General features: G+C 34.2%; 1 protein-coding gene across 10 annotated transcripts; it reads right to left on the reverse strand.

Annotated features, from left to right (window-relative positions):
• Positions 1-381: 381 nt before the first annotated feature.
• Positions 382-14,998, reverse strand: LOC147396830 (phenylalanine--tRNA ligase, chloroplastic/mitochondrial-like). 10 transcript variants are annotated; one of them, XR_015181015.1, is made up of 14 exons: positions 14,857-14,998; positions 10,257-10,523; positions 9,937-10,127; positions 6,890-7,096; positions 6,652-6,769; positions 6,439-6,515; positions 5,448-5,627; positions 5,020-5,064; positions 3,861-3,965; positions 1,991-2,104; positions 1,819-1,906; positions 1,422-1,467; positions 795-844; positions 382-691 (listed from the first exon to the last, which is right to left on the reverse strand). XR_015181015.1 is itself a non-coding variant. In XM_086452040.1 (12 exons), the coding sequence occupies exons 2-11, from the start codon at positions 10,510-10,512 to the stop codon at positions 1,856-1,858; spliced, it is 1,344 nt and encodes a 447-aa protein (XP_086308166.1). In that variant the 5' UTR covers positions 10,513-10,523; positions 14,857-14,998; the 3' UTR covers positions 382-691; positions 1,819-1,855. The 10 variants fall into 10 exon arrangements, 3 of the variants coding, with proteins under 3 accessions (XP_086308166.1, XP_086308165.1, XP_086308164.1); XR_015181017.1 differs by lacking the exon at positions 1,422-1,467; XR_015181016.1 differs by lacking the exon at positions 795-844.
• Between the last annotated feature and the right edge of the window lie 345 nt (positions 14,999-15,343).

Here is a 15,343-nt window from a genome sequence, read left to right on the forward strand (position 1 = left end):
TTAAGCTCAATTTTTATTTTGTATGAAATATCAACCATCTCATCCAAATATTTAAGTACTTGATTATAAGAATTTTAATATTTGTGTATCTATGAAATATATGATTTTGTGTCTATACCTTCTATTCGAATTTCCAACCAAGAAGGAAAAAAGAAAATTATTGTTTAAACATTTATACATATTTTTAATTATTAATTTCAATAGGTTTGGAAGGATTTGACTTAGACCAACCCATATGCCTGACCAACCCATATGCCTTATTTTAATTAACTTGGTATTAAAACCATGTGCAATCAATGCTTTAAAAAAAGCCCATTATACATCACACACGTGCTAACAATCAAAAGTTATTTTCTTTGGTGCTTTGTTGAGACCATGAGGTTATGAAATTAATCTCAGCTTTCTTGAAATATATTTAAAAAAATGTCAAAACCATAAGAAATCTGCTTCATACAAGCCATAAATTCACTGGCTGCATACTAATATCTCTTCAAAGCACTTTTCTACTTATTTTAAATACTTTAGTCTGAGCTTCACAAACATTCTCTCATAACCCAAAGCCCTTTCAAGATAATTGTGTAACTTCTAGCACGTACATTGATTCCTTTTAATCTTTGAAGAAACCATAACTTCTCTCCTTCCAAATGGTCCATCAGCCATAAAATTTCCTTCAGCCAAAAGCCTTCAATTTCTGGCCAAGAAGATAAGCCCAAGCAAATTTCAAGTTTCTCTTTTTACCTAGGAGAAAATTCCAACATACAGTAAAAGACCGTTCACGTAAATGAGGACAGTACGTATAATAAGCTATTGGTACACTCTGCAGTTATTTCCATTAAGCTGCAACCTACAAACATTTAACATGCACCAGTGAGAGATACTCAAGTGACTTAATGATTGAAATAAAGTATTTTGGTAATTTTGTGATTTTAAGAAACTTAAAGGAATGATTCATCCTCCTTTAACCCAATAATCCGAAAGATACTATAAAATTATCACCCATAAAATTACAAACTTTCCTTAATTTTATTGCTATATACATTGATTGTATAAGGGACGATAAATACAAATTTTACCAAGTAACCATAGATATATTGACCCGCCCTTGAATTTTTCGCTTATTCGGTATGGAGGCAACATTGCCACTCTAAATTATATTGGATATCATACAAAAATTGAAGTATATGCTATAGAGATGACACCCATTTTAAAGTATCTGGGTAAATAAAGTTCAATAAGTTTATAGAGCATTTTAGTTTATCTTTAACCTTTTAAAATTTTTCAGAAACCTCTATATTTTATGAAATTTCAAGGTTGTTCCAGTTGATCATTAAACCCATTGGTTTATGCCAATTTTGTAGATTTTGTGCCATAGGAAGCACAAGAAAGCTAACAGTGCAGTGTAATGTGGGTAAGGCAGATACCTGTAAAAAAGTGCAAGGACATCATCTTCACTTATTCTTGGGAAATCTACACATGTGTCAAGTAGAAATCAAAGAACTTAGTAAGGACCTAAAGGGAAATGCCAAAAATTAAAATGGGAGTGAACATGGTTGGACTCAGAAAAAAAAATCGATCTAAGACACATTCTAATATCAAGAAATAAAGAATCTTGAAAAATAATGTTGGGATTATGATGATCATTTAATAAAAAATGTACTATTGGGCTGTTATGACCAATCCATAGGTGTCCAATCTGCCCAAAACATTGATTATTTATAATTTTTGGAGAATTCTCCTTCATCAAAATCTTAGAAATCTTCTATAGTTATAATAACTTTCACTCAAAACCAATAAATTGAATATGGAGGGGATTCTTACATGAAAATTCAGTGTTGGATTTAACACCAAAAGAATCTCATCTCAGAACAATATTCAACTTGTTCTGAGCCTCTTCTCTTACATTCCACTGCAACACAAGCAAAAATAAATAAATAATGTACAATGGGTTATTTTCATAATGCATTATATAAAACTCCTTTTATTTTAATACCTGCAACTGATTTATCTCCTCGTCTGTAAGTGAACGCTCCATTGAGCGATATGCAATCCTATAACAATGACTGGTCATTCCCTTTTTGTTGGTGAAATTATCGATCAATAGCACCTGTTGGCAAACATAAATTATAATAATTTAGATAAACTACAAATTAAGCCGTTCAATTCAAAACAAGGAAACTTTGATGTGTAAAGGTGTTCATTTCATCTTGGACCTTCCTAATTTAACATATACATTCGTGCCTCAACAAGGTTTGAAGACTTTCAAATACCATATTAAGGGCATTGTAAATATATTGAGTGAACTTTCCAGCAAAGAATGACAATGCAGTCTTACCAAAGATGCCGCTCATTGCCCTCTTTAGTATTTTGGGGGATAATGATAACCCCAAACTCTCTTTTCCATTAATTAAAATTTCTCATATTACAGAAAAACTTTAAGACAAATTTTCTTAATCAAACAAGGGTGTGAATTCTCAAACTAAACTTTGCGCTTTAGAAAAAGAATTGGGTCAACAGTATGGTTACCAAAACCGTTTCCGTAGGCTAATACCTAGTTTTCAATTTATTTTATATGCTTAGCTTCTGCTAAACCAATTCGTGTTATCCACAACACTCAGACCATTTTTTGCCAGGAATGCTACATCGTACATTCAAAGGTCTTTCATCGTCAATCATTTGATTAATTGGGAAAAAGATCGTCATGAATATGTGCTATTTCTGCAAATCTAGTGGTGAATCTGTTGATAGGTTAAAAAAATAAAAATCATAGGTAAAGTTCATTCTTAAACAATTTAAGGGTTTCAATTTTGATGAATTAAGTTTGGATCCCGCAACTCTTGGGAGCTTGTGCCTTCTCAACTTTTCAATTTTTGTTGAGGGACTTTCTTACCCTCCTTTGTTCCCTTGTGGCTTATTCACTGTTGTAACCTAGCTCACGTAATTTGGTCTCTTTTCCTTTCTCCATTTGGTGTCAGTGGGTGCTTTCCTAGCTCGACTAGAACATTGTTTCACGTTTGGTCTCAGTGGGGATCTCCCTTTGCTAACTCCAAGAGAATCCTGTCGAGCATTACTCCCTTCGCTATATGTTGGCGCACTTAGAAGGAGAGAAAATATCTGTATTTTTTAAGAGAAGGAATAGTTGATGCAAGATATGATCACTTCAATCATGGGTTTGTTGTTTTTCTGGGGAAAAGTATTCAAAGAACTTAAAAAGTTTTTTTTTAATTTTTTTTTATTTGAAGATTTCCTAGTTAGATGGTATTTATATGTAATTTAGCTTTGATGTAATATTGGTTGTCTGTCTTGTTCATGGGCTGGTTCCCTCAACCGCCCTTCTTTTTTTTATATCTTAATATAATTTTAATTACCAACAAAAGAAAAAAACTTTGATTCTAGCTGCTTTCCCATATATACTTTTAGATTAGCTTCTATAAGATTCATATTTGTTTCTTCACAGAGCTGCCTAATTCAATAATTAATACTTCATCACTTACAGGCAGTTATACCCTCCTATGAAGAACTCACATTGCACTAATTCCATACTTGGATATACTCCATTATCTGATAGAGTGCACCTATATCAGATTACTTCCTTACATGTAGTAATGTTTTAAAACAGTAGAAATAGTTGAGACAACAATGTCTATAACTGAAGGTGCCACTTAGCCTAGTTGGTGAAGTCTATGGGTGTGCTGATACCCTAGACTTGGGTTCAATTCTCACCATCACCAAGTTACTGATCCCATTAAAAACAGGTTTACCAATTAGAAAAAAACGTCTAAAAACTGAAAAATCTACACACTAGAAGAAAATTTACCAGCCAATAAATAAATAAATAAATAAATAAAATCTAAAGATGCTACCTCCTCCACAAGATCCCCAGCAACACCTCTAACAACTTCGCATAAATTGTTCTCAGTGAATGACTCATTGATCCAAAAGCTCATGTCCTTGTAACAAGGAGGAAACTGCAAAAGACAAGCTCAATTCTCAATGTAAAAAGCCAAACTGAGAATACAGATCTCCGAACATCTAAGAATGTAGCAATAAAAACGTAACTGTTCCTCTTTTAATTATTAGAAGTATATGAGTAATGATACCACGTACCAGGGTTCAAAACATGGTTTCAAAACTCAGCCGATCCTGAGTTGGATCAGCCACTTTGACTCAGGATCAGCAGTACCTACTCAAAATTTCAAGGGGTCTTGACATAGGACTGACCAAGTCCACTTTTACTTCTCTCCCTAATATCATCTCCCATCGAAATTCTGAGCAATATCCCTCAAAATTTCAAGCAGAAATCAGTTGGAATCCATTCAATGTCCTTTTCTGACAATCCAAACCAGAATTTGATTTCTTCTCTTGATTTCAGTCTGAGAGATGGGAGGGTTTCTGAATATATTTTTTTTAATTGAGGTAGTAGAACAGCAAAAAACCCACAATGAGGTAAATTGTCGAAGAATCATATGCAGCTAACAAAAAGGCCTTGCTTTCCTCTCGATTTTATTTTTATTTTTTATTTTTGGGAATCAAGTTGCCTGGTGGGGCTCACGAGCAAATAAGGGGGTAATTTGGAGATGTTGGATGAAACCTTCAGCTGTTTGATCCAAGGCTTGGAACATCTCCATCACATATGGAGGAACATTCCTCCTCTTCATTTCTTGTAGTTGACGTCTTAGTGAAAGTCCACAAAACAAAAGAAACAAAAACAAATGAAAACTCGAATTGGTTTTGTATCACAAGGTATTTGACTCAGGATCGGGGCTTCCTGAATTGATCCCAAAAACCGAGTCTTGAAGCCAAGGTTTAAAACCTGCCTTCACCAACAAACTACTAATCAACTTGCCTCAAAATTTAGTTTCAAAGAACTATCTGAAACATCAGAACCCCATGAAATATCAATGAGGCTTTGGTCATTCTGCAATAATGAACTTTCTAATCCTCTTTAACAAGTGAATACCACCCTCTTAGAATGGCGCATATTAGAATTAAGTACACTTGGATAAAGGACAATTTCCACACCTTTGAAAATGGCTTGAACTTGACCCCAAGCTGGCCTTTAGAAAACTGTATGCAACAAGCAATAAATCTTAGAATTTCAATTATCTGTGCACATTTTTTAAAGCATTAAAATGCACCAAAAGTGAGGGAAATATAAAGCCTCATTTTGCAAGACCAACGTTGGTCAAAAGTAATTTGTAGTACCCCCTACACTTCCACAACTTACAAATATCCCCTTGAACAAATTCAGCCATTGTAGGTTCATGTTGATATTGTGACTAGTGTCATGCCTCCGTTAGCAATAATATCAAACTAACTAAAGGGCACGTAACGCAAGTCACATTTCAAACACGAGTCAGCGGCATCTGAATTTTTTTATCATGTCTGTGTTGCAAAAATAACTGATAAGTAAATGAATGCTGATATACATAGTTGGTTTGTAGACATACTTGTGAGGTAAACCGCTCATCAGTTGACCAGAAAAGCCGAATATCAGGTATCTCAAAAAGAACCATTGCAAGCCGCTCCAATCCAAGTCCAAAAGCCCATGCAACATTATTCATTTTACAACTCCTCTTTAATATTTCCTGCTCTGTCACTCCACAACCCAAAACCTCCAACCATTTATCCTGAAACAGTGTCAGATACACAATAATAAGTTCTGTAGAGTACTAAACATACATTTTGGGATAAAATACCCGATTATGATAATTCAACTCAATAAGTTTGACTCAAGGTCTTTCAGATACTTGTGCAAGGATGTATCAAGCATTATTGCTCATATTTTCTCTCACGACAACTGGCTGTTTATTGTAGCATGATGTGTCATGATTGTGATTCATGCTTATCATTCATCATAATGGTCATCATTAAGCTTATTTTATCATTTCATAAAATTCCAAAGCATATTTTCATATCTTTTTCCCTCATCAAAAGCTCATCCAAAAAATTTTTGGGCAGGCTGAATGAATTATGTTCCTCCATTAACAATTCCATCCAAAGTGATTGAAACAAACTATCAGTATATATATATATATAGTTAATTAGTTAGTTTACTCCAAAATTTTGGGATAAGGCTTTGATGATGATGATGATGATGATTAAAAGCAAGTTCTATATAATCAATTTCCTGTATTTTTGAGTGATCAAAAATCAATTGTATCCATGGTTTTAAAACTCAGTTTCACGTCTTGTCTTGTCCAGGCCCGATACCGAGTCGTCCCGGATGAGTTTTCCGATACGTTTGAGACGTCTCGTTCAAAAACTCAAAAAAATCAACGTGAGGTATTAAATCTAGGTCAAAAAAGTAAATTGTGAGTTGGTCTCGTTCAGCTCTGATACCGAGTTATCGAGCGATACATCTCAGTCTCAGACGAGTTTTAAAACCATGATTGTATCTGCTATTTATATATATAGAGAGAAAAAAGTCCAAAATCAGACCTGAAAATATATCTCAAGTTCAAAAGATGGATTGGTGAATGGAAAGTATGTATCAACCCAACGCATTTCCACCGCACCTGTAAATTTCACCAGAATATGATTGATATCGGTTCAGAAAATAATGTATCTTAAAATAACTCATACAATCCCCAGTACAGCAGCCATTGAGATCAATTATTGATCAAAAGATAAAAGGTTTCAATCCAAGTATACCGAATAAGTGGCGTGCCAAACCCTCAAGGCATTTCTTTAGATCTGTTGCTGCGTAAGATGTGGCGTCCATGCCTGACTTCTCCCACTCATCTGGAGAGAAAACACGAACCCCTTCCATCTGCCCATTTGAGATATCAATTCATCCAAAAACAAGAAAACTTTTAGAAACTATTGGATAGAAAACTATGAATAAAACTATTCATGTAAATATGAATACAAGAATCAGTGACAAAGAAACCTGATGGAATACAGGGTAATGAGTTGAGTCAATAGAATCCCTACGGTAAACATCTCCAGTTACAAGGAAATGAGTGTGTTCCGTCCTCAATAGCTCTGCTTGATGAGCACTAGTATGGCATCTCAAGACAGTTTGAGCATCAACGTAGTACGTGTCATTGTAACTCCTGCTTACATGGTCAGCAGGAACCAAGACATCATCAAAGTTCTGCAAGAAGTAGATCTACAGTCACAGCAATGAATACAATGTTCCATGCTATGTTTGTTTTTGATAAGTATAAAGATTTTATAAATATTTTGAATGAGAAAGAGTACAATGGAGGCCGAGATAGCCCCCAAAACAGAAAAAAAAGAAGTCAAAACAAAGCATAATCGAAACACAAACAAGAACCAAGGGAAAAACAACAAGGAAAACTAAGAGCTACACAAGCTCTCCCATCTAAACACAAGGTCTTCAAAGAAAACCCCGGTGAACTCCTTGTTTAGTTTAGCCCAAAAGAACATCAACCCATATATCTTCATATAAACCATGTGCTCGTTTTTCTCCTTGCCTTTGAACACCCTATTGTTTCTCTCCTTCCAAAGACCCTACGTTATGGCCGAAGGAAGAATAGACCACACATGCCTCTTTTTATGAGAAAATATATTATAACCTCACCCTTGTAGCAAAGAATAGAAATTATTGGGGATAACCCAACTCATAAAATAAGGAGAGAAAAGAACACTAAATACCTTGTGAAAAAGAGCAATGAGTAAAGGTATGATCCACGGATTCCCCATCATTCATACAAAGAAGACAAAAATTGGGAGTGATCCACCATCAAGATATCAAGTTGTCTAAAGTAAGAATCCTCCCTAAGGAGGCGAGCCAAATGAAAAATGATACTTTGGTCGGGATAAAAGATGACCAAATGACATAGGTTGGGTGTGAATTTTGAGACCTTGGAAGGAGTGCTTAGTAAAAAGATCTAACAGTAAATCTTTTATCTTTGGCCTTGACCCACTCCCTCTTATCGTGAACGTTCTCCTTGAATTGGATTTCATTTAAAAGGTTGAGAAGAGATGTCACCTCGATTATCTCCCTATCGTTGAAGGTTCCTCCTAAAACCCAAGTCCCAAGTAAAAGTATTCTCATTGTGAATCAGAGATTGTTTAATTGAACAATTCTTTCTTAATGAACAAGCATACAAAGATGGGAATTGAAATGCTAGAGTCAAATTCCCACACCACCTATCTTCCCAAAATCGAATCTTATTCCCTGATCCCACCCTAAAACTTTTCTTTTTCTCAAAATCACTGACCTCCTTCAAGATCCCCCTCCTCACACTACAAACATAAGTCCCTTTCGACTCCCCACTATATCAACCAAACATTTTTTCACCATATTTTGCATGCACCACCCTCCTCCACAATCTTTCCCTCTCTTCACCAAACCTCCATAACCATTTACCTAAAAGATTACCCACCAAGGGCCACCATTCAGGATTCAAACATTACAAATGAAATGGATAACATTAATAAAACAAGAGAAATGAAAAGCCTTATTCTTTTTAACATGATAGAGCAACATCAAAAAATAAAAGCATCATGGATTGGTTCAAAGTTACTGAAGCCCAAAAAGCCTTATTTTGACAATATTTTCTTCATAAGAATAAGAGTTGTTCTGACATTAAAAAAAAGCCAATTAGACTAGAAGCAACAAAATCAATTAATTCCTTGAGTTACCATACGATCAGTTATGCGCTTTAAGTCATGCTATACTCAAGGGTTAAAGTATTTGTACTTTTAACCTAGGAATTAAATTTTGAATATTTGTCCATAAGTGGGACCCATTGTTACTTTCAGAAATTTGTTTATTCCATTCCTTCTAAATATTCCAAAACAACATGCCGGATAAGTCAAAAATCACATTCATCAGGTTGAGTTAACTAGAGATCTGCCAAGTCATAGTCCAAGTTTTTAGTTGACTCAGTGGTTTGGAGAACTAATTCATGTGTACATTTTATTATTATTAATAGTTGGTAGGGATTTGAGCCCAATGACTTACACCAAGGAAAGAAGTTCCCAACACCAACAACTATTAGCATACCAAACAGCTATTAGCATATGGTGGCGATGGAATACCGGGGTAGACGCAACATTGTAGGGAGAGGCGGCAACCTTAGGGCAAGGGCTAAGAAAGTCGCCGTACCAATTGGGTGGCATTAGTGGTAATTCCCCCCCAATAGAAGATAACACTACTCGACTCGTCATCGAGTGGGGGTCAGTGCTGTAGCTAACGCGTTAAGTATCCTGCTTGGGGAGTACGTTCACAAGAATGAAACTCAAAAGAATTGACGGAGGCACACGCAATTTCTTATCCTCGCACAAAAATTCTCAATTTCCAATAATCATCACTCAAAATGTTTGCAGTACTTTAGAAATAAAAGTGAATTACAAACATAACTCAAATTCTTTAATTATTTTGGTTAGTACTCAGTAGCAAAAAGCTTTAACGAAACCTAATAGGTCATTGCTTCCAAATTTGCAAAAAAAATTAGGCGCAGAAATAATCAATTGTGCACACAGCTAGTCTCACTCAAGTCATACACCCCACACACCAAAACAGCTAGGCAGAAGATACAGTAAAAAATGGGGTAGTGTTGAGACTTCTCAACTATGGGGTAAGCATAATTTCTTTGTTATTTTTTGCTTAGCTAATAAAACATGGATGCAAGTATTCCAAGCTTATGTTTTTCCAATATGCAGTCTAAATAAAGAAGTTGAAAACCAAAATTAAGTTGCATAGTCTACCTGTTTGTTTTCTTGAAGCCCACCCTCTAAACATAAGCAGTGAATCAAATGAGAAAAAGAAAAAAAAGAAAAACAGAAAAAAAAAAAAAAAAAAAAGCACAAATAGAATATCGTCAACAGAATTTAGTTATACCGTATAGGACAACTCATTAGCAGTTTAAACTAAAATTTCCAAATATAACAGAAAGAAGCTAATAAGAAAGTTGCATTCAGCAAAATGGCTAGTGAAAATTCCTAGACAAACCCAAACCATACCTCTTTTACAGAAACAATTGGGCACAGATCATCGAACTTAACAAACTTGGTTGAGTAATTCATGTCAAAATAGTTATATATTGCATTCTTCAAGATCCCAATTGGGTGCTGGTCCCTCCTGTGAAGTTGCAAGCCAAGTTTTGAAAATATAGTATCTGGGACATTGTTTGTAGGATCATCCCGCACTACATCTACCATGTGAGAATCACAAGTCCCACTAAATTAGAACTACAAAAGAAAAAAAAAAAACACCTACAAAAAAACACAAAACTCAAAACCCAAAACGTAAAAATGTGATTTTTGAAGGTGGGGTATCTTACCATCCTTGTCAATCTTGGTTCCACAAATATCCAATAAAGAAACAACTGGCTGTCTTGATTTTTGGTACAACTTTTTTCTAGAGAGACCAGAAGAAGAAGATGAAGAAAAGGGGGTGGAAATGACAGAGCTGCTAAGGCCATTTTTCTGAAAAAAAAATGAGGGAATACAGAAAGTGGATTGAGTTAGTGAGCCCGCCAAGCCGATCACAGAGTAATGTGAGAGACCTCTCGAGCTTGCTTGGATAAGCATTTTCATCTCAAAAAGATCTGGTTCATAAAAACACATGTTAGAGCAAAATTGTCTAATAACTGCACCATATTTTGAAGACTAGAGTTCAAGGAAAAAAAAGTTGATAATATAAAGGTAGGGCTCATATATATGGCTTAGTACAGTTTCACCAACAAAAAAAATCTTTTATAAGCACGTATAAGCATTAATAAGTAGTAGTCCAGAACATACACCCCAAGTTGCTGCATTGCAAAACTAACTCCTTCATATATGACAATACCGTGTGTTCTACTAGATAACAGTCTAGTAATACTAAACATGGATATATGAGATATATAATTAGTCAGGACATGTGGAATTAGTGTGTACTAAGGAATTGATTTTGCAATCTGATTCCAGGGAGTACAATGCCAGCTTAGAGAGAGAGGCACAATTTGTAATGCCCTGAAAATTTTATTATGTATCTTGGGGAATAAATTTCATGGAATTTGTTGATTATTAATCATAATTGTGATGGAATAGTTTTTTTTAGTCAATCACGTATTGTTAGTTGGTTTAAAACTGTCGTTAAACATAATTTTGTGTGAGTTTGATTTGATGATTTAAGTTAGTTGATCCAAAATAATATTTTAGAAGAATATTTATGAATATAAAGAGCTAATTCATAGTTATTTCTGTTAAACCTATTGAGAGAAGTTGACTCTTAAAGTTGTTTATCTCTTGACTTTAAATTTAGGTGTTGATCTCGTTAGGAAGTGAAAGTGAATAAAAAGCTGGACTAGTTGAATAAAGATTCAAGACATCAAGGTCTGATGTTAGATTATAATTTTGATATATCGATGTTGTATTTATCTTATGGTAGTTTTTGTTGATACACCAAAACAATGTTGTAATATGTTTTACTTGTAAACGTGTTTTTATTTTTTTAAACATTGGTTTTGAATAATAAAAAAATCAATTATATTTCTTATTATTAAACCAATAATAGAGCATGGCCTTGAGCTAATCGAGTATAGTCTATGATTAATCAGAAACCTGTTTTAATTAACCATTTAGTTTACAAGTAAGAAATATTGTTGTGAAAAAAAAAAAGATTTTTGGAAGAATTTTAGAAGGAAGAAGATTACAAATTAAAACAAGTTTTTCTATGATTTCAATTATTTGAGCAGGAGAATTATTTATGAAAAAATTGATATTTGATGTTTGAGAATTTCAATGTGATTTAAAAAAAATGGTCTTATTCATTTTGTAAAGGAAAACTCAAGTTTTGAATTGATAAAAAAAAAATGATTTTCAAAAGAGATTATAATTCCTTTATAATAAAGTTACACTGGAGATGTGATGTTATTGAGACTATGATTTTCAGTTTAGTGTGTATGTGGAGTGAATACCCAGTGGTGAGATGCTTCGACATACGTAGTGTAAATCACGAATGCTTCGATTCAAGGATCGTGTAAGGCATGAAAAAAAATGAGTGGAAATGCTTTGGCTCATTGTCATGTAAGACATGAGGGAAAAATGAAATGAAATGAAAAAAAGAAAAGAAAAGATAGAGGGTGTATTTATGTTGAGTGATAGACTGGGTATTCAACTCGCATACTTGGCTGTTATTTTTTGTTTCATATTTTTGAAAAATAGAAAAGTTTTAAATTTCAAAAAAAGAGAAAAGTTCATATTTTGAAATAAAATAAAGTAAAAATGTTTTACTTATATATTATTTTAGTGATCAATTAAAGGGTTTGTGAAAGCCTACAAAGAAAAATGTGTTATTCTCGATAACAGTTGCAATATCTGATTTCTTATGTAGTATGAGATGCATAAGAACTTAACATTATAACAGGAATCCAGGAATTTTCTTTCTATCTTTAATAGAGAACAAAATGTAAAGATAGTTGTATAAATGATAGAGTTTTACTGAGGATTACATGCACGCTAAATTGGCAAAGACAAAGATAATTAATCAATGATCATTAATAGTCTAGAGTAGTCAAGAAAGAATGACCCCACTTATTTGGCCCGTTTCTTAAGGCCTTGGTCAACCACCAACCTGAGCCGAAAAATTAGTCACCCAAGTATGGCAGAGGCTGGCCATAAAATCAAGAACTCACAGTGGGGTTCCACACCAGTGAAGTATTGGATCAATCATATCTTAACTGAGATGTTCACATCAGTCGTGACCCTCAACTCGTTATTATAGTACTCTGCCATTGTATGTTATATTATGAGTTGATGTTGTATGTTTCATATTTTAGGCCTATGAAAATGTTCTATTTCACAGTTATTGAAATATTTTAGATGGATTTATATACCTGCATTGTTTACACATGAATTTGTATGATTAATTTGCATATTAGGACTATGATTTAGAAATATATGTTTCTTGTTGAGTAACTCCCCTGTTACTCACCCTACCAATCATTGCAGTTTCAGGAAGTTCTAGTGATTGATGATCAACTTTATGATTGTTGCAGTTTTGAGATCAGTAGGTTTGTGTGTATAGATAGTAGGTCAATTTATGTTGAGAGTGCAGGTTAGTATATTCTTGGCAATATGTGCCAATATTTCCTTTTATTATACATGAAGGGGGTTGAGAGATAGGATTGTTGTTTTGTTTATGTATCCCATAACTATATGTTTTTGTTTCTATATATAATATCATTGTTTGAAATTATTGAGTTATATGTATTTATCACTATATGAGAAATATCTCACACCTCGAGATTCTAACACTTAAGCATGAGGATGCATGTTAGGATTTTGGGGCATGACACAATTGCTTTCTATGAGTCCTGTTGGAGCAATAAAAAGGACCTTATAAAGATGTCAAGGAAGTCCACAAAGACTCCTATCCAAATCATTGATCTGATTGCACTTTCATCACTTGGGAATCCAAAAACAAGGGCAGGGAATCTTAAGGACTTTAGACTGATTTGCTCAATCGGTAGTATATACAAAATTTAGTCTCAAGTTCTAGCATTGAGGCTAAAAGAGGATTTAGGGATGTTATTTCCCTCCCCATTCCAATTTACGTTTATTAGTCATAAACAAATTTTGGATAAAGTTCACATTACTAACACAATTGGACTCTAGAGCAAGAATGTGATATCATCCTGGAATGGTGGGCGAAGTTAACATGGAGAAAGTACTAAGTATACAATCATGTCACTTAGGATATTCTTGGGTTACTCATTGGTATAATGGATTTTAGTGGAGAAAGAAAGATAATCATATTATGTCCATCCTTGGCTTCTTTCTTAGGCATGGTTAATGGATCTTCAACTTGCTTTTCTAGGAGTTCAAGAGGGTTTAGATAGGGAAGCAAGTTCCCAAAGAGCAAAGTAGACTAGGGTCTAAAGAGTTCTTGTGTGTTCTGTTATGCTCTTGGTGGTTACTGGTAGCACGCAATATGAGTAGTCACCAAGGCTGACAGGGGAGGAGTGAAAGCCAAGTAAATTGACCCATTAACTTGTTTCGCGGGTTAGCATGAGCTTATCAATGCGGTTATGCGCACTCTTCGAATAAGAATCCATTTTCTTAAAGATCCTGACTTTTGTCCTTTGGTGGGTCATCTGAAATCCTTTCGTTGACTTATGTTGTGTTGAAACTATATGATCCCGTCGATTGCGTAAGGCCCGCAATAGCAACCAAACCGGGGAGAAAAAGTATACACAAAAGACAATGAACTGATTACCAGTCAACTAACGACGTGGCAATAGTTTTTTGTACTGTGAATGTTGTTCCCTACCATTCTTCTAATGGTTATATTATTTGTTTTGAAGTTTCAATAATGAATTTTTTCGTTTTGAGAATTAGATTATTATTATTATTATTATTATTTTATATTTAAGTTGAGATTATTAACTCATTCAAAATATCAATCTATTATGAAAAACTAAAACTTCAATTGCAAACCAGAATCCTATAATTAGCTCCAACATTTTTTGAAACCAAAATTTCCTACAATAAGTTGGATTTTGTGCAATCAAAGTTAATAAAAATTCAAGTGTAATCATACAATATACGAGCTAGAGGATTGAAATAGCGAGAACAAATATGAACTCACAATAATTAATAAAGAGAGAACTCTAGAAGAAAAAAAAAAGGTAAATGTAGAGAAGAAATTAGAGCGTCACTTCAGGGGAAAAAACACTTCATGAAACATTCAACTAAAACTATGCATTTTACTTCATAATTCGAACTTGTAACTGAGGTATAAACCACATAAAGTGTCCAAAGCTACATAAACCCTAAATATCCTTCCCCAAAACAAGATCAAAAGCCCTAATTTTCTTTAAGATATAAAGCTTGATGAGCAAAAGAAGAACCATTGAACGTGTGAAGAAAAAAAGATAACAGTACGGTGCGACTCACCGAATCTTTCCCCTAACTGTTGAGTCAGTGGTTGATAGGCAGAAAAGGATGGAGAAACGATAGTTCGATACAGAGAGAAGACTAGCTCTCAAGTTGGATAATGTGAGTGAGAACATATAAGCTACAACGTGTCGTATTGTATAAAATGTAGGCTGTTGCACTTTACGTTTGAAACACATATGTAATGTAGGGCCCACCACAGTTTATTTTAGTGGGCTGCGTATTTCATGGGCCTTATTAAGCACGTGTTGCTGTCTAAAATCTTACCTCATAGTAACAGATTGTTCTTCGGGTCGGGTTGTATGAGAGTAGCAAAGCCTGAGTCCGACCCTTGGCCCACTTACACAGCAGGCTTTGACTTTCGGACCTAGCCAGCTCATGGGCTTTTTGAAAATTTTCCATTAGTGTTAAAAAAAAAAAAAAAAAAAATCTGAACAGTCTTAATTAGCTAATCTTTCATAATTTTTTTTTATTATAATAATTATAT

The sequence above is a fragment of the Akebia trifoliata genome, chromosome 8 (assembly GCF_017979445.1).
Source record: "Akebia trifoliata isolate Shusen 1 chromosome 8, ASM1797944v1, whole genome shotgun sequence".
Classification (NCBI taxonomy): domain Eukaryota; kingdom Viridiplantae; phylum Streptophyta; class Magnoliopsida; order Ranunculales; family Lardizabalaceae; genus Akebia; species Akebia trifoliata.